The sequence below is a fragment of the Heterodontus francisci genome, unplaced genomic scaffold (assembly GCF_036365525.1).
Source record: "Heterodontus francisci isolate sHetFra1 unplaced genomic scaffold, sHetFra1.hap1 HAP1_SCAFFOLD_638, whole genome shotgun sequence".
Taxonomy (NCBI): Eukaryota; Metazoa; Chordata; class Chondrichthyes; order Heterodontiformes; family Heterodontidae; genus Heterodontus; species Heterodontus francisci.
In genome coordinates this window covers 12,967-31,320 of record NW_027140532.1, presented here as the reverse complement: position 1 = coordinate 31,320, position 18,354 = coordinate 12,967, and the positions used below count along the sequence as shown (strand labels likewise).

The 18,354-nt window shown below is 51.1% G+C and overlaps 1 protein-coding gene across 2 annotated transcripts; it reads right to left on the bottom strand.

The window, feature by feature from the left end:
- Positions 1-1,691: 1,691 nt before the first annotated feature.
- On the bottom strand, positions 1,692-18,022 carry LOC137360076 (nucleolar protein 9-like). 2 transcript variants are annotated; one of them, XM_068025675.1, is made up of 10 exons: positions 17,671-18,022; positions 15,573-16,010; positions 11,920-12,027; positions 11,409-11,550; positions 8,823-9,015; positions 5,667-5,807; positions 4,713-4,832; positions 3,694-3,924; positions 3,186-3,291; positions 1,692-2,575 (listed from the first exon to the last, which is right to left on the bottom strand). In XM_068025675.1, exons 1-10 carry the CDS (start codon positions 17,822-17,824, stop codon positions 2,418-2,420), a joined length of 1,791 nt encoding a protein of 596 aa, XP_067881776.1. In that variant the 5' UTR covers positions 17,825-18,022; the 3' UTR covers positions 1,692-2,417. The 2 variants fall into 2 exon arrangements, with proteins under 2 accessions (XP_067881776.1, XP_067881777.1); XM_068025676.1 differs by lacking the exon at positions 11,920-12,027.
- Positions 18,023-18,354: the final 332 nt, after the last annotated feature.

Below are 18,354 nucleotides of genomic sequence, written 5' to 3'. Positions count from 1 at the left end.
CTGTCCACATCCCAAAGGGATAGGGAAGAGAGCCGCGCATGGTTTTAATACCACCCTAAACTGTACCCTTGAAATTTCCAATGCCCGCCATGAACCGACGCAGGTGGCGCATCGTGGAGAAAGGGAATACTGCGTGACCACCAGCGTGCCTCAGTACCAGTACGGTAACATCCACCGCCGCCCAGTGATCAACTCGAGTTTCTGCTTCCACCCGCCGGGCCCCATCGACAATCGGACATTTGGCGATAACTCACATCCGGCCTCCCCGTAGGGAGTGGATGAGCAGAACCGATGATCTCCTGGAGGACTTGTTGAGATACCTGCTTCCCGAGGGGATGTGAATCTCTAAACCGGTGGAAGATCTACTGAAGGTGAGGGAAGTGGCCCAGAAACCAATGAAGCAGTATCACCGCATCCAACAGGAGGTCAGGCAACTGGGAGATGATGTGGTAGCTGAACTGGAGGACGTATCATGATGGGAGGTGGTTTGGGACTGGGGTATTAGGGTGGATGTTCACCCCTGGATTAGAATTGATTCCTATGTACTGGTGTCGGTGCCGTTGCTAATTGCTATCGGACTTATGGTTGAATGTTGTATCCTGGCACCTAAATTGAGGTGTTAGACATAATTTAGAAAATGTAACTACGCAAATCTAACCACCAGTCTGGCCAACAGCGATGGAGCAAGGAGCACTTTGCGTTAGTTGGCCATCTTGCTAGTAGCCTAGGGGCAAAAGGGGGGACTGAAGTGGCGTAACTTAGGTCCCAGTAACTTGAGAAAGCTTGCCTGCTAGATACACAAATTATATGAACACCTAATCAAAAGGTAAGGAGCTCAGGAGGGAGACACCCGAATCCTATGAATAGGGTAATTAAGAGGTTGACGAGGTGAATATTATCACCAAGGCATAGGAAATAGGAGCAGGAGTAGGCCATTCAGCCCCGCCATTTAATAAGATCATGGCTGATCCGTCCCAGGCCTCAACTCCTCTTTCGGGCCTGCTCCGCCTAAGCCGGCGGGATGAGATCAGGGAAGGCAATAGACGGGAGATGATGTAATTGAGAAACAGTTGATCACGTAAACCTCCTGTAAAGCTGTATAAAAAGACGACTGGAACAATGTACTGGCAGAACCCCTACGATCATTCGTGAGAGTAGGACTTCTCGCATGCTCATAAATAAAGATCGCTCGTTTGTACAAGACATCTGACTCTTGAAGCGTTTTTGGATACCGGGCACCATCATTCCCACATCCAATATAAATTGTTTTCCCCTCTCCCCCACCCCTCCTGCCCTGAAAATTTTATTCTTCTCCCCCCCCCCCACCACCAGGTTCCCACCTCGGAACTCCTTTGCCATCTGCAGGTAAGTTTATTTGCATCTCATTTAGTGCAATTTGCATATGTAAATGTAGGGCCGGCCGCACTGCAGATCCCCCCCCCCCCCATCGTTGCTAATATGCAGTGGGCTCTTCTCGACGTTGCAGGTCGAGTCAGGCCTCTCCCCACACAATTTTATTGGGCCCAGCGCCGCGACCCCCAGCATCGAGGGGCTGGTAAAATTTAGTCCTGTGTTTCAAGGTATTTGTATTGGCTGTGCGGTTTGTTGGGATGTTCCTGAGAAATGTGACAAGGTGTTTATATCAAAACAACATTACCTTGGCTTAGCCAATCATGGTCTGTCTCCCTGTGTATATCAATGAAAACCTTTATTGTACAATTTACCCACTCTGATCAGATAATAAAACATTCCCGATGGAACGCGGCCTCAGCTGGGTGATATTTTATAACCAAAACCCTGGAACAAATCCTGCGATATTTCAGCACGTGCCGTGTTCAACTGTCAATGTGGAGAGGGCACCGCCCCTTTAATTCCAGTGCAGATCCTGGGGAGGGGCTGCATTAGAGACTGACCTCCAGTGGCATTGCTCGGGAGAAGTCTGCACCACGGTCATGTTTAGCTGTGAAGGTGGAGCTGCGTTTAGCCAGGCCTGCCCCTTTGAGTCCACTGGCCAGGCCCTGTGAGCGGGGACGCGGTCTGAACAAGGTCAGCTAGAGATTAATCGCCAGGCCACGTCGGCGTAGGTTGGCGGCTGCTGGTAAATCCTCGGGATCCTGCCCTCGGGGAGAGGCCGGGTTTCTATTGGTCTGAAGACACCGGCAGGAAATGACTGTCTCTCTCTCTCTCTCATCAGTTGCTGCTGCCTTTGACACTGGGAAACGTGACGTGAAGGAGCCCCCACGCGCGGAGTGAAGGCGGGATTAAAATTCCGCCTCTTCTGAACGACGCGTTTAAATCCGGTGGCGACAGGTCGGGTCTATCGAGGGCGCAAAGATGGCGGCACGGGCTCCAGCGGGCCGACTCAGGAGGGCAATGCTCGCTGAGCTCCCTCCCTCGGCCTTTCCACCACCCCTCCATCAGTCCTCCAGCAGCTCTGCGAACATCTTCCTCCGCTTGCTCTCCGCCACCTGATACTCGTCCCACAGCCGCCGGCGCTTCTGAAAGTGCGCCAGGGCAAAGTTCCGCGCGATCCAACAGCCAATCGGGTCACTCTGCAGCTCGCGCTCTCTGCCAGCTGGAAAGCAACACAAAGGCGAGGTGAGGTGGGGCCAGCTGAGAGATTCAGACAGCTCTTGGTGGAGGAGAGGGTGGGGGCACTGGACCGGGATAAAGGAGACAGGATCCATTCCCTAGTTTGGGGGCTCCAAAGCCATTCTTCCCTCTGTGGGCACCCCACAGCCCCCTGCCCCGACCCCAAGCTGGGATCGTCAAACCAGCTCTCCGTATCCCGCTGCCCACCCCGCACCTCACCAGGTCTGTCCTCTCACGCCCTCCCACCATTCAGCCCAGGTCCTTCCTCACCTCCATTCCAGGGTCTCTCCCAGCAGGTCCCTCCTCTTTCCCCGCCCTCCCAGCAGGTTCCTCTTCCTCTCTCTCCCCCACTGCCGATCCTCGAAGCAGGTCCCCCCTCCTGTCTGTCCCCCACCGCCCAGCTGGTCCCTCTACATCTCCCCTCCCCGTGATCACACTTCATTTAGAGGCCCAGGGAGGGGTCACTGCCCAACCTTTCCAAGCCTCGAGTCACTGCCACAGTCTGAGGGACACCACAAAGCGGGGAGAGGGGAAAAAAAAAAGCACCGCTCTCAAGAGCGAAAACTAAGCTCAGAAGGTGGAAATTTGCTCACCGAGCTCCTCGGCAATGCTCCGTTTCATTCCGATCGGCACAGATTTCCAGATCTGGTCCAGGACTCGGCTGCCATATTTGTCACAGGCCAACTGGGCAAACTGGCCCTGCGGAAAAAAAACAGAGGCACACATCTGAGGTTAGGGCATTGAACGCCAGGGACCGAACCTTCCACAGTCACCCAACCACTGCAGCGAGCTCACCTTCACTCAACCGCTGCCTCCTATCCCTCGATTGGGTCCCTCCTTAACCCCCTCTGTCCCATTTAATATTTTACACGCTCGATCGGGTCCCTCCTTAACCCCCTCTGTCCCATTTAATATTTCACACCCTCGATCGGGACCCTCCTTAACCCTCTCTGTCCCATTTAATATTTTACACCCTCGATCGGGACCCTCCTTAACCCTCTCTGTCCCATTTAATATTTTATACCCTCGATCGGGACCCTCCTTAACCCCCTCTGACCCATTTATTATCATAGCCCACTCCTCCTGGGGGTTCCTCCTCACCGTGAGCTTCCTGATGATCTTCCTCCTTTGCTTGCCTGACACGGTGCTGCTGGTTAACAAGGCGTCGTAGACGTGACTCCCCGCCTGGTCACAGGCCAGCCTGATGTGGTCACCCTGCGACACGGCCGCCATGCTGCGTACCACCGCGGCGGGCTCGTCGAAGTGGAGGAGGTGCTGCATCAGCAGCGAGCCGTGGTAACTGACAGCCTCCAGGCGCTTCTCCTCGGAGGGCTGGGCAGTCGGGAGAGACAAAGCGGGTTAGCGGGAGACTCGGACAGGACAGCGCAAGGGGCACTGAGTGGGACAAACTCTGACCTTTCACCCTCCGGGACCTGGGGTCAGAGGAAGGCCCAGAGGGTCGGAAGGTCACCTCTCTCTCTCTGATTGGGGACTGGGTGAGGTCGCGGGTCAAACTCTGACTTTTCACCTTCTGGGACCTGGGGTCAAATCCAGACCTAGGCAGAGGGTCTGACAGTCACTTCGTGCCCTGATGTTTTGTAGGGAGGAGTCTGGGTGAGGTCTGTTAATTGTATATTAATTGTCAGCAGGCCGTGAGCATTAACTGGGGATGCACTTGTGCCCCATACATAGGAACAGACAAAATATGGTTGTCGGGTAAGGAGATGCATGCTTGCAATGTGCACCTCTGTAAATAAAAGCGTATAAAGTGTGCAAACAGTAGGCTCCAGTGCTATCCTTCATCGCTGGTCTTGCTGCAATAGAACAAGGTCATGGGTCAAACTCTGACCTTTCACCCTCTGGAGCCCTCAAACAAGAAGCAAAAAGGTTGCCCCTTTGAAGGTCAACGCGGGCAGGTTTTTCTGCCGATACTGGTGGCAGTGCGAGGAGGATAAAAAGGAGGAGGGGAGGCAGAGAGAACCAGATTAACAAGCTGGTGAGAAGTTTCTTCAACGGGATGCGTGATTGGTTGCCGAACGTGGCGTGCACGAGCCTCGGGCGGGGGCGGCGCAGTTCCTGCAGGTCAGCGTGCCAGGACGCTCTCTCCGTCCCCGATTTACCTGGTACTCTGTAGTCGAGTCCTCCCCGTCCAGGTTGTAGAAAACCTCGTAGGTCAGGAGAGAGACGACGAGAGGCACGCAGGCCAGCCTCCGTGAGGCAGGCTCGTAGCAGTGGAAAGCCTGAAGAGCAGAAAGCAGAGCCAAGTGGAGGAGGTGGTGCAGCGGTAATGTCACTGAACTAGCCACCCAGCCTAAAGCCCAGGGGAGCCCGGTTCAAATCCCATCACGGCAGCTGGTGGAATTTAAATTCAAATAATTGATAATCTGTGCCACAAAACTATCAGCGACTGTCGTAAAACCCCATCTGGCTCACTAACGTCCTTTAGGGAAGGAAATCTGCTGTCTTCACCCGGTCTGGCCTACATGTAACTCCAGACCCACAGCAATGCGCTTGACTCTTAACTGCCCTCTGAAATGGCCGAGCAAGACACCCAGGGAAATTAGGGACGGGCAGCAAATACTGGCCTTGCCAGCGATGCCCACACCCCATTCCAGAGGAAGAGGTTAACAAATGAGTGGGTTTCAGGCTGGCAAGATGGCCTGGGCAGCTGCACATCGCACCAGTTGGCAATGCTTGCCCACTAGGCTGCCAGTGGAAGAGCCCAGGTTCCAGATCTGAGCTGATCGGGGTGGGTTACAAAGGGGTGGGGGGGCATGGGTCTTGAGTTGCAATTGCTTTCAGTGCCCCCCCCCCCACAACACACCCTTGGAGGGGGGGGGGGGGGCAGAAAAGAGAGGAAAATCTGCCCCTCGTGACTCCAGCGCACACCTGTGCCAGGGAAGGACGGGATCAGGGTTCATTCACGAGGCCCCATGCAGTCGAATATCCTGGCAACAGCTGGGGTTGTAAAATTTAAATCTGACTACCTGGGGTGGGACGGGAAGGGAGCTGGTGCCTAATAAGTCCAGCAAGGTCTCCACCCCCACCCAGGGGACAGCAGGTTGTGCCCTTACCTGGTACAGTCTCATCAGCATAGCCTGCTGCTTCTCTTTGTGCTTCACGCAGGCTGCGACCAGCTCAGTAATGATCCCCATGTGTCCCTGTGCCAAAATGTCCTCCAGGGCAGGGCAAAGCTCATCGAATAGCTTTGAAAACTAAGAAAATTCAGAGAGAAAGAGGTCAGTAGATTGGACGAGGCCCAGCTCATCCCACAAGACAGGTTCGTGGAGCTCAGCCTGGATCCCAATGGCACTTTTTATTTGATTCTTTCGCGGGATATGGGCGTCGCTGGCTAGGACCAGCATTTATTGCCCACCCCTACTTGGAGGGGAACTTGCAGGCGGTGGTGTTCCCCGGCATCTGCTGCCCTTGGCCTGCTCGGTGGTAGAGGTCACGGGTTTGCAAGGTGGTGTTGAAGGAGCCTTGGTGAGCTGCTGCAGTGCATCTTGTAGACGGTACACACTGCTGCCACTGTGCGTCAGTGATGTAGGTGTACCTATACCTACACCCCAAGGACTGCATCAGTTCAAGAAGGCAACTCACCATCAAATTCTCTAGGTCAATTAGGGACGGGCAATAAATGCTGGCCTAGCCAGCGACGCCCACATCCCATGAACAAATGAAATAAATTATGCTGAACCTTTACAAAGCTCTGGTTAGGCTCCAACTGGAGTATTGTGTCCACTTCTGGTCACCATGCTTTGGGAAGGATGTGAGGGTCCTTGAGAGGGTGCAGAGATTTACCAGAATGGTTCCGGGGATGGAGGATTTTAGTTACAAGGTGAGGTTCGAAAAGTTGCAGTTGTTCTCCTTAAAACAAAGGAGATGGAGGGAAGATTTAATAGAGGTGGACAAGATTATGACAGGCTTCGGTAAGTTAAGCAACTGTTCCCATTAACTGATGGTAGAAGGACTAGGGGACACAGATTGAAGGCTTTGGGAAAGAGACAGAGGGACTGTGAGGAAGCACTTTTTTTTACACAGTGGGCGGTAATGAGCTGGAACTCGCTGCCCAGGAGGGGGGTGGAAGCGAAGACAATCAAGGACTTCAAGAGGAAGTTGGATTGGTACTTGAAGGAAATAAACTTGCGGGGGCTACGGGGTTCATGCAGGAGAGTGGGACTGACTGGATTGCTCTGCAGAGAGCCGGCATGCACTCGATGGACCGAATGGCCTCCTTCTGCATCATAAGTGACTTTGACAATGAGCCTCCTCCCATGTCACTCCATCGCGCCTTTTCAACATGTCCTTCTATTCCTTTCTTCCTCATGCGTCTATCTACACAGAGTCTGTGGAGGGAACTCAGTCCCCAATCTAAAGACATCTAGTTATAATTTGATTTGAGACTCGTAGCAGAACCTACAGCAACTTGGGGTGGGGGGGGGGAGTGGAGCAGTCGTGTTGACAGGACAGGACTGCAGTGAGCTGGGAGACGTGATACAGGGGCTGCAGTGCCACCAATGGCGGGAGAGTATAATTGTCGCATACCTGGATTTCCAAACGGCATTCCATAAAGTGCCACATAAAGGGTTAATTGGCAAGATAAGGGCTCATGGAGTTTGGGGGTGATACATTAGCGTGGATAGAGGATTGGTTAACAGACAGGAAGCAAAGAGTGAGCATTTCAGAGTTGGCAGGTAGTGAATAGTGACGTGTGCAAGGATCAGTGCTGGGGCCTCAGCTATTTACAATCTATATTAATGACTTAGATGAAGAGACAGAGAGTAATGTATCTAAGTTTTCTGATGATAAAAAGGTAGGTGGAAAGCTAAGCTGTGGGGAGGACACAGAGAGGCTGCAAAGAGATACAGACAGGTTAAGTGAGTGGGCAACGAGATGGCAGATGGAGTGTAATGTGGGGAAGTACGAAGTTATTCACTTTGGTCGTGAGAACAGAAAAGTAGATTTTTTTTTAAAAAGGTGCGAAACTTCTAAGGGCTGATGTTGAGAGAGACTTGGGTGTGCTCGCACAAGGAACACAGAAAGTTAGCACGTAGGTACAGCAAGCAATTAGGAAGGCAAACGGCATGTTGGCCTTTATTGCAAGGGGATTGGTGTACAGGAATAAAGAAGCCTTACTAAAATTGTACAGAGTTTTGGTGAGACTGCACCTGGAATACTGTGCGCAATTTTGGTCTCCACATTTTAGAAAGGATATACTTGCACGGGGGGGGGCGGGGGGGTCCTATGATGAGAGGCTGAGTAAATTGGGTCTGTATTCCAGTTTAGAATAATGAGAGGTGATCTAATTGAGACATACAAGATTCTGAAAGGGCTTGATAAGGTAGAAGCTGAGAGATTGTTCCCACTGGTCGGGGAATCTAGAACACGGGGACACAGTCTCAGGATAAAGGGGTCAATCATTCAGGACTGAGATGAGGAGAAATTACTTCACTCAAAGGGTTGTGAATCTGGAAATCTCTACCCCACAGGGTTTGTGGATGCTCCATCATTGAATACATTTAAGGCTGGGATAGATAGATTTTTGGTCTGTTGGGAATCAAGGGATATGGGGAGTGGGCGGGAAAGCGGAATTGAAGCCAGAGATCAGCCGTGATGGTATAGAATTGGTGGAACAGGCTCGATGGGCCGAATGGTTTACTCCTGCTCCTATTTCTCATGTTCTTACTTGCATTTATATAGCGCCATTTATGACCTCAGGATGTGCCAAAGTGCTTTCCAGCCAATGAAGTACTTTTGAAGACTGTGGTAATGTAGGAAACATGGCAGTCAATTCGTACACAGCAAGCTCCCACAAACAGCAATGTGATAATGACCAATGTGTTTTAGCGATGTTGATTGAGGGATAAATATTGGCCCCACGACACCAGGAGGAAGTCCCCCTCCCCCCCCCCCAGCCCAGCTCTTATTCAAAATGGCGGTCGTGGGATCTTTTACGGCCGCCTGAGGGGGCGGACGGGGCCCTCGGTCGTATGGTCTCATCGGAAAGACGGCGCCTCCAGCAAATCCAGCACTACCTCAATACTGCACCGGAGTGTCAACCTGCATTTCTGCTGCTGGAGTGGGGTCTGAAACCCACAACCTATTGACTCAGAGGCGACAGTGCCACCCGCTGAGTCGCGACTAACCCTTAGCAGAGGCCCGCCTGCGTTGAGGTTAAGATTTGTAATGCAAGATGTCGGACAGGCTCTCCTCTCGGCCTCACTCACCAGCTTCTGTGATGGGCTGGCTGCAAGCAGCCGCTGAACAGTGTAGTTTGCGATGGGGTGGAGGGCCAGGGACACCAACTGCCCTCTGAAGTGCGACTTGTAGAGCTTCCGGAAGAGCTTCTTATCCGACGCCTGGATGATGTTCTCCAGGAGGCGACTGCTCACCTTGTCCTTCAGGAACACCAGGAGGGGACTTGGAGAACACAAGGAAAAAAGACGGATAGCGTTTTTGTTGGGAGGCGGATTTGTAATTCCCCGATTCCCTCTGCCTCTGGTACCTCTCCTCAAGGGGCCGTCTGTTACGGCTCTATCGGACCCGGAGATAAGCTCCCGGTCGCAAATCCTCGGCATCACCAAGACCGTCTACCTCCCCAACGTCGTCCAAATCTGTCCCCTCCCTCTGCTGGAACGCACTCCTGGCCGCTCTCCCACATTCTACCCTCCGTAAACTGGAGGTCATCCAAACCTCTGCTGCCCCGTGTCCTAACTCGTACCTAGTCCCGTTCCCCTAACACCCCCTCTGCTCACTGACCTACATTGGCTCCCGGTCAACGTCCTGATTTTAAAATTCTCATCCTTTGTTTTCAAATCCCTCCGTGACCTCTTCCCTCCCTATCTCTGTAACCTCCGCCAGCCTCACGACCCTCCGAGATCTCTGAGCTCCTCTAATTCCCGCCTCGTGCATCCCCCCGATTTTAATCGCTCCACCATTGGCGGCCGTGCCTTCAGCTGCCTGGGCCCTGAGCTCTGGAATTCCCTCCCTAAACCTGTCCGCCTCTCTCTCTCCTCCTTTAAGATGCTCCTTAAAACCCACCTCGTTGATCAAGCTCTTGATCACTTGCTCTAATATCTCATACCTTCCAGCAGGAATCCCCTGGATAGTGAGCAGGAGTGACTGACTCGGCACTGTCCTGGGCTCTTCCTGCTGTGTGTGGGGCTCAGTACCAATTACAGCCCTTCCCCCGGCTAGGGTCAGCTCACTCAGCACGGACTGGGGGAGGGGATGGGACTTGGGGTTCTTCCTGTGGGGCTTAGTTATTCACTGAACCGCCATCCTTCAGACGGGAGCGTTAAAGCAACATTAAACCGTTCCCGGTGGTCACAGCTGGAAGCTCTCCCCAGTGTCCTGGAACCCAACACTCCTCCCCTCCACTGAAATCTGTCACTGGGAGTTGCAGGATCTTGCTTTGCACTGGACAACATATCTACAGAATGGCAGTGACTGTGCTTCGGGCCGTGGAAATAATGAATCAGACACCCTCTTCAACCTCCTACAACCCGAAGCAGGGTGCAGACGGTAGGAAACAGGAAGCAACTGCAAATGATTCGAAATAAGAGCAAGAAATGCTGGAACCACTCAGCAGGTCTGGCAGCATCTGTGGAAAGAGAAGCAGAGTTAACGTTTCGGGGTCAGTGACCCTTCTGCAGTCACTGACCCTGAAACGTTAACTCTGCTTCTCTCTCCACAGATGCTGCCAGACCTGCTGAGTGGTTCCAGCATTTCTTGCTCTTATTTCAGATTTCCAGCATCCGCAGTATTTTGCTTTTATGCAGATGATTCGAAACTTGGAAGTATTGTGAAGTGTGAGGAGGATAGTGTAGAACTTCAAAAGGACATAGACAAGTTGGTGGAATGGGCAGACAGGTGGCAGATGAATGCGGAGAAAAGTGAAATAATACATTTTGGTAGGAAGCACATGGTGAGACAATATCGAATAAAGGGTACAATTCTAAAGGGGGCGCAGGAGCAGAGGGACCTGGGTGATGTATATGTGCATAAGTCATTTCAGATGGCAGGACAGGTTGAGAGAGTGGTTAATAAAGCATACAGTATCCTGGGCTTTATTAATAGGGGCACAGAGTACAAGAGCAAGGAGGTTATGTTGAACTTGTATAAGACACTAGTTCGTCCTCAGTTGGAGTATTGCGTCCAATTCTGGGCACCGCACTTTAGGAAGGATGTAAAGGCATTGGAGAGAGTACAGAAAAGATTTACAAGAATGGTTCCAGGGATGAGGAATTTCAGTTATGAAGATAGATTGGAGAAGTTAGGACTGTTTTCCTTGGAGGAGAGAAGACTGAGAGGTGATTTGATCGAGGTATTCAAAATCATGAGGGGTCTGGACAGAGTAGATAGGGAGAAACTGTTCCCACTCGTGAAAGGATCGAGAATGAGAGGGCACAGATTTAAAGGTAGGAGAAGCAAAAGCGACATGAGGAAAAACTTTTTCACGCAGCGAGTGGTTTAAGGTCTGGAATGCGCTGCCTGAGAACGTGGTGGAGGCAGGTTCAACTGGAGCATTCAAAAGGGAATTAGACGTTAATATGAAAAGGAAGAATGTGCAGGGTTATGAGGAGAAGCTAGAAGTGAAACGCTCATTAGGAGAGCCAGTGTGGACGTGACGGGCTGAATGGCCTCCTTCTGCGCTGAAACAATTCTGTGACCCCGCTGGGTATTTTAGCAGCAGGAGTGTGTGTGTGTGTCTGCGTGTGTGGGAGGTGAGGTGGGTGGTGGTGAGGTGGAGTGGGGGGGAGGGGGCAGGGTGGTGGAGTGTGTGTGTAAGAAACAGTTACAGAAAAAGTTACCTGCATCCCTCCGCCTGCCCCAGCGACCCCAGATACTTGATGACGGCACCGCACAGCTCGCCGGAGACGGCCGGCAGCTTCCGGCTCAGGACCCGGAGAGCAACTTGCAACACCGGACTGGCGATGGGATGGGTCACAAACACTGCCGAGAGAAAACGGGGAGAAGTATTCCTTTTCATGCATACACGCGGAAGCTCAGAAAAAGCAAGACACCCGGGAAATGGTTGGGGGGCTGGGGGGTGGTGTTACTGTAAGATTGCAGCTTTTTGACCTGCGGCCTCAGCATCCCTCAGGGTGCTAGAGGAATTCAGGGATACGGGGATAGCGCAGGAATTGAGGTAGATGATCAGCCATGATCTTACTGAATGGCAGAACACAGTCAAAGGGCCAAATGGCCTCCACCAGATCTGATTCCTTATTTCAGTGTCTCTCAAAGACTCTGAGGGCCAGTGCACAATCACCACGGCTTGAAACCGTATTCCTGGGTCTGGTGATAATCGTGGGGCCTAACCTTTCACGTTCGCCTCCAGCAGCTTTGCCAAATCGTGCAGCTCCTCCAAGAATCCTTCCGGAACGTCAAACTCTGTCGCATTTCCAACTTGGATATCACGCTTGGCCCCTGAAAGGAATCAACACCTGTCGCTATGAGACACACGGGAGGGTTTCGGGTGGTTTATGTAGACAATACGAGATGATACAGAGTGAGTTACAGGCTGGAATCTAATCGAGGGGTTCAGGTGGTTTATATATCGTCATGGAAGTGTTTTTTCTTCGCTCTTTAAAAACTAAAGGTGGGGGGTGGGGGGGGTCTGTGTGCCTTTAAGACAGAGGGCAGTTTTAATATTCTCTGGGACGTGTGTGCACGAGGTACAAGCCTGTTCCTAAGCAACAGCAAGAGACCCCTACACTGGCTCCTGGTGAGAATTTAAAAATTCTCATCCTTGTTTTCAAATCCCTCTGTGGCCTCGCCCCATCTCTATCTCTGTAACATCCTCCAGCCTCACAACCCTTCCAGATCTCTGCACTCCTCTAATTCTGGCCTGAGCATCCCTGATTTTAATCCCTCCACCATGGTGGTAGGGCCTTCAGGAGCCTAGGACCTAAAGTTGTGGAATACCCTCCTTCAACCTCACTGTCCCTTTATGACACACCTTTCATCAAGCTTCTGGTATTCTGACCTAATATCTCTTTTGGTTCCATCCAGTAATTCACTCCCGGGTATCTATTATTCTATATATAAACCACCTGAACCCCTCGATTAGATTCCAGTCTGTAACTCACTCCCGGGTATCTATTATTCTATATATAAACCACCCGAACCCCTCGATTACATTCCAGTCTGTAACTCACTCCTGGGTATCTATTATTCTATATATAAACCACCCGAACCCCTCGATTAGATTCCAGTCTGTACCTCACTCCCAGGTATCTGTTATTCTATATATAAACCACCCGAACCCCTCGATTAGATTCCAGTCTGTACCTCACTCCCAGGTATCAGTTATTCTATATATAAACCACCTGAACCCCTCGATTAGATTCCAGTCTGTAACTCACTCCCGGGTATCTGTTATTCTATATATAAACTACCCGAACCCCTCGATTAGATTCCAGTCTGTAACTCACTCCCGGGTATCTGTTATTCTATATATAAACTACCCGAACCCCTCGATTAGATTCCAGTCTGTAACTCACTCCCGGGTATCTGTTATTCTATATATAAACTACCCGAACCCCTCAATTAGATTCCAGTCTGTAACCCACTCCCGGGTATCTGTTATTCTATATATAAACTACCCGAACCCCTCGATTAGATTCCAGTCTGTAACTCACTCCCGGGTATCTGTTATTCTATATATAAACTACCCGAACCCCTCGATTAGATTCCAGTCTGTAACTCACTCCCGGGTATCTGTTATTCTATATATAAACCACCCAAACCCCTCGATTAGATTCCAGTTTGTAACTCACTCCCGGGTATCTGTTATTCTATATATAAACTACCCGAACCCCTCGATTAGATTCCAGTCTGTAACTCACTCCCGGGTATCTGTTATTCTATATATAAACCACCCGAACCCCTCGATTAGATTCCAGTCTGTAACTCACTCCCGGGTATCTGTTATTCTATATATAAACCACCCGAACCCCTCGATTAGATTCCAGTCTGTAACTCACTCCCGGGTATCTGTTATTCTATATATAAACCACCCGAACCCCTCGATTAGATTCCAGTCTGTAACTCACTCCCGGGTATCTGTTATTCTATATATAAACTACCCGAACCCCTCGATTAGATTCCAGTCTGTAACTCACTCCCAGGTATCTGTTATTCTATATATAAACCACCCGAACCCCTCGATTAGATTCCAGTCTGTAACTCACTCCCAGGTATCTGTTATTCTATATATAAACCACCCGAACCCCTCGATTAGATTCCAGTCTGTAACTCACTCCCGGGTATCTGTTATTCTATATATAAACCACCCGAACACCTCGATTAGATTCAGCCTGTGTCCTATTTGGTTTCTAATGCTTCTGTGAAGCAGCTTGGGACACTACATACATAAATGCTGTTATTGGAATTAAGTGGCAACTGTCTCACGACTGATTGAAGAGAAAACAACATGTTAAAGAACTGACATAAAAACAGTAGATGCTGAAAATACTCAGCAGGTCTGGCGGCATCTGTGGAGAGAGAAACAAGAGTTAACGTTTCAGGTTGATGATCCTTCACAATACCTGCCCTTTTACCTCCTCCTTTCCCACCTACCAAGACCCTCAAACACTCCTCCCAAGTGAAACAGCGAATTACAGGAGACCCCTTTCAATTCAGTACACTGTGTTTGCTGTTCACGATGCAGTCTCCTCTACACTGGAAGCCCAAACACAGGCTGGGCGACTGTTTTTGTGGAACCCCCTCCGCTCAGTCCGTAAGTGTGACCCTGAGCTCCCAGATGCCTGTCATTTTAATTCACCGCTCCGCTCCCACTCTGACTGCATTGCACCCAGACTCCTACACTGTTCCACTGAAGCTCAACATAAGCTCGAGGAACAGCCCCTCATCGTTCCATGTAACGTTGCAAAGCCTTCCAGACTCAACATCCAGCTCAACAATTTCAGAACAGAGCCTCTGCTGTTGGTAATGATTCTGCTGCTGCCATTTACACCTCCTGCAGACCCATCATTTGTTCCTTTACTTACACCGTTACCATCCCCTTCTGCCTTGTACCATCCTCCCTTTCGTTATTTAATCTCTCGTGCGTTGCTGCCCGCTCAGAGACCTTCCCTTTTATTCTCCTCCCTCACTTTCCTTATCTCTGTGCTTGCTTAAAACCTTTTTTTCAAATTATTCATTCATAGGATGCGGGCATCACTGGCCAGGCCAGCATTTGCTGCCCGTCCCTAACTGCCCTTGAGAAGGTGGTGGTGAGCTGCCTTCTTGAACCCTGGGGTGTAGCTACACCCACAGTGCTGTTAGGAAGGGAGTTCCACAATTTTGACCGAGCGACAGTCAGGATGGTGTGAGACTTGGGAGGGGAACTTGCAGGTGGTGGTGTTCCCATGTGTTTGCTGCCCTTGTCCTTCTAAGTGCAGAGGTCGTGGGTTTGGAAGGTGCTGTCTAAGGATCCTTGGTGAGTTGCTGCAGGGCATCTTGTAGATGGTACACACTGCTGCCACTGTGCATTGGTGGTGGAGGGAGTGAATGTTTGTAGATGAGGTGCCAATCAAGCTGGCTGCTTTGTCCTGAACGGTGTCGAGCTTCTTGAGTGTTGTTGGAGCTGCACCCATCCAGGCAAGTGGAGAGAATTCCATCACACTCCTGACTTGTGCGTTGTAGATGGTGGACAGGCTTTGGGGAGTCAGGAGGTGAGTTACTCGACGCAGCATTCCTAGCCTCTGACCTGCTCTTGTAGCCACAGTATTTATATGGCTACTCCAGTTCAGTTTCTGGCCCACAGTAACCCTCAGGATTTTGCATCTCTAGAATTTGCAGCTGAATGAAGGATCATCGATCTGAAACGTTAACGCTTGCTTCCCTCTCCGCAGGTGCTGCCAGACCCGCTGAGTATTTCCAGCACGCTTCTGTTTTTATTTCACATTTCGAGCATCCACAGTATTTTGCTTTCATGTTTTAAAGAGGGCAGAGGCTGTGGGACTCACCGCGAGCAGCCTTTTGGCGAGGGTTTCTCTTCCTGTCCTCCGTGCTCAGGACCGTTCCCCCAAGGACCTGCAGCAGCGTCCGAAGTACGAAGCTCCCTTGGGCGTCCCGCGCGCAGTCCAGAAGCCTCTCCCGGATGCTGGCGCTCAGCTCCCGGATCAGCGCCTCCAGACTCCCACCGTCGGACGTCTCCTCTTCCACGGCCTGCAGCTGGCCCCCGAGCCTGGCTGCCTGCAGCAGCGCCGTCTGCACGACGTGGGCCCCGCAGCGGTGGCAGCTGAGCTGGGCATAGTGGGGCCGGAGGGCACCCAGGAAGCGGCGCAGATGCGGGCCGCCACAGTGCCCTAGGAGCCGTTCCAGGACTATGCTGACCGAGGCGTGGGTGCACAGGTTCAGTTCCTGACCCCACACTTCTTCCAAGACGTTGGCGATGAAGAGATCTGGGAAGGCAAAAAAAAAAAAGGTGGGGTCAGAGGTTAGAAGCGAGCCGAGGTCAGGCAGGGGTTTGCTGAGGAGTCAAAGGGGAAGGGGCTCCCACCTCTCAGGAGCTCTGGCAGTCGAGGGCTGGGTTATCTGCTTATTTGTATCTGCATATTGTCAAGAAAATCCCATACGTCAAATGAGAAATATTAATTCTTGGGTTGGAAACTTACATTAGATTTTTAATTGGGGAAAACCCTAAAATTAACTTTGAAGAAACTGGCAGCCAAGATGGCCACTGCAATTTGCATCTGAAACACCTTTGCACATTCCAAAGCCCAACCAACCGGAGACAGGAGTCCGAGACCCTGGAACCAGAACAATGGCTTGCTCTAAGTAACTGAATTACCTAGGATTGCTTCATTAGCACGACAGTCAAGGCAATCCTGACACATCAACTTTGAAAGAGCAAACCCCTCCAAGTGGTATCCTGGGGCCTGTGGAGCTAATTCTGAACCCTGTATCTCATTAGAAGGTTCCAGAGAATACCTGGGGGCAGTCATGGGACTGTCCATCTCTGAAAAAACTGGGAGTTTTGTTACACAGACAAGAGACAAACAGTAACTGAAACTGCAGCAGCAGAGAAGGCGGTGTACCTCCCTTTCTTTCTCTCCAGAAAACATCAAGTTTGAAAACCTTCTGCAACCATGGACCCTCCAAGTCTACAGACTGCTACAGCCAGAGACCAGGGGAAAAGAGTCACCTACAAATCTGCCCTCAAGAAAGCCCTGAGCAAAGCAGGCCAACCACAAAGTGCACACTGACCAGCCAAAGACTTCAAGAATACAACTCCAGCCGGAAGACCACCGGATCATCCAACCTCACGACTGTGGATTTAACTTTTATTTATTCTGGACTTTAAATCCAACCAAAAAACCTACTTTCCACATTATAACCTATTTACGTGTGTGTGAGATTCTCATGTTAACATGTGTGCGAATGTGTCCCGTATTTTTTATCATTTTAGATCGGGTTTAGCTTGTTGAGCGTAATAAACTTACCTCTTTCTTGTTTAAATTCAAGAAAACCTGTCCGAATGGTTCTTTCACGATCAAACTACAGGTAAAACACTCACGGAGGGGGTAAGCACAACTACTGTTTTAAAAAGAAAAGGAATAAACCTTGTTGTGGTCAAATAAGAGGAAGGGCAAGAGGGGCGACTGTGACCCCCCTCCTCCTCATTTGGCCAAAACAATATAGATAGATAAATACAGATAGTTAGAAATACATAAGTCAATCACAAGGTAATTATGCCAGAGGAAGGCCATTCAGCCCCTCTTAATCCATCCACTGACAGACCTTACATTCCCACCCCCTTCGTAGAATCTGTTTCTTAATTTACTACCGACCTCCTCGTGGGGAAACGGATCACAAGCATGCCGACCACCCAGGTTCTTCACTGGTGCAGTGTTGGGGGGGAAGGGGGGATATTTGGCCATGGTAGGCATCACAGTCCAGCCTGGATCTTGTCCACGTCCTTTGCAGGACTTCCAAAGCAGGAGTCACTGGAGCAGCAACCCTGCCTGATCACACCCACTCTGAACTCTCCTCCCACCCCACCCCACCCAGGGGCACTGAGGCCAAGTGGAGGCCAAGTGTAGCCCCTCCTCACACACTCACCTTTTTCTTCCTTCTCCTCGAACCCTTGCTCCAGGGCATCGCCTACCCTCCGGAAATAGCCCACGGTGGAGCCGGCCACCCGTTGGGGCCGCTTATCCCCAGGCCCGGCCCCAGAGTTGGGCCCAGTCCGATCCCCCTCCTTCTTCAGCCCCATGGAGCTCAAAAAAACCTCCAACTGTAAACTGCCAGCTGCCCCACCGCCGCTTCCCTTTGACTGCAGTTTTAATCCAATTCTCTTATTTTCATTTACATTCTCCGCGAAAACGAACTTTGGTGACGGTGGTCACGTTGGTGCCGGCAGCGAGAAAGAGGATACCGGATATGGTCCGACCACCCAATCGTCCGCTGGAAGTCGGTCCGTCCGCTTATTCGCCCCGGCGCCGCGGCTGCTGGAGCACGTGATCAGCCTGGTGCGCTGCGTCGCGACCATCTTGGCAAAGGGATGGACGGGTCGGACCACAGCTTTTATGTCGCCATCTTAGTAAAGGAACGGACGGGTGGGACTACAGCTTTTTGTGTCGCCATCTTAGTAAAGGAATGGACGGGTGGGACTACAGCTTTGTGTCGCCATCGTGGTAAAGGAATGGACGGGTGACACCGCAGTTTTGTGTCGCCATCTTGGTAAAGGGATGGAATGTGAGGGAAGCCCACCACCATCTTGGTGAAGGAGATGACTCAGCCATT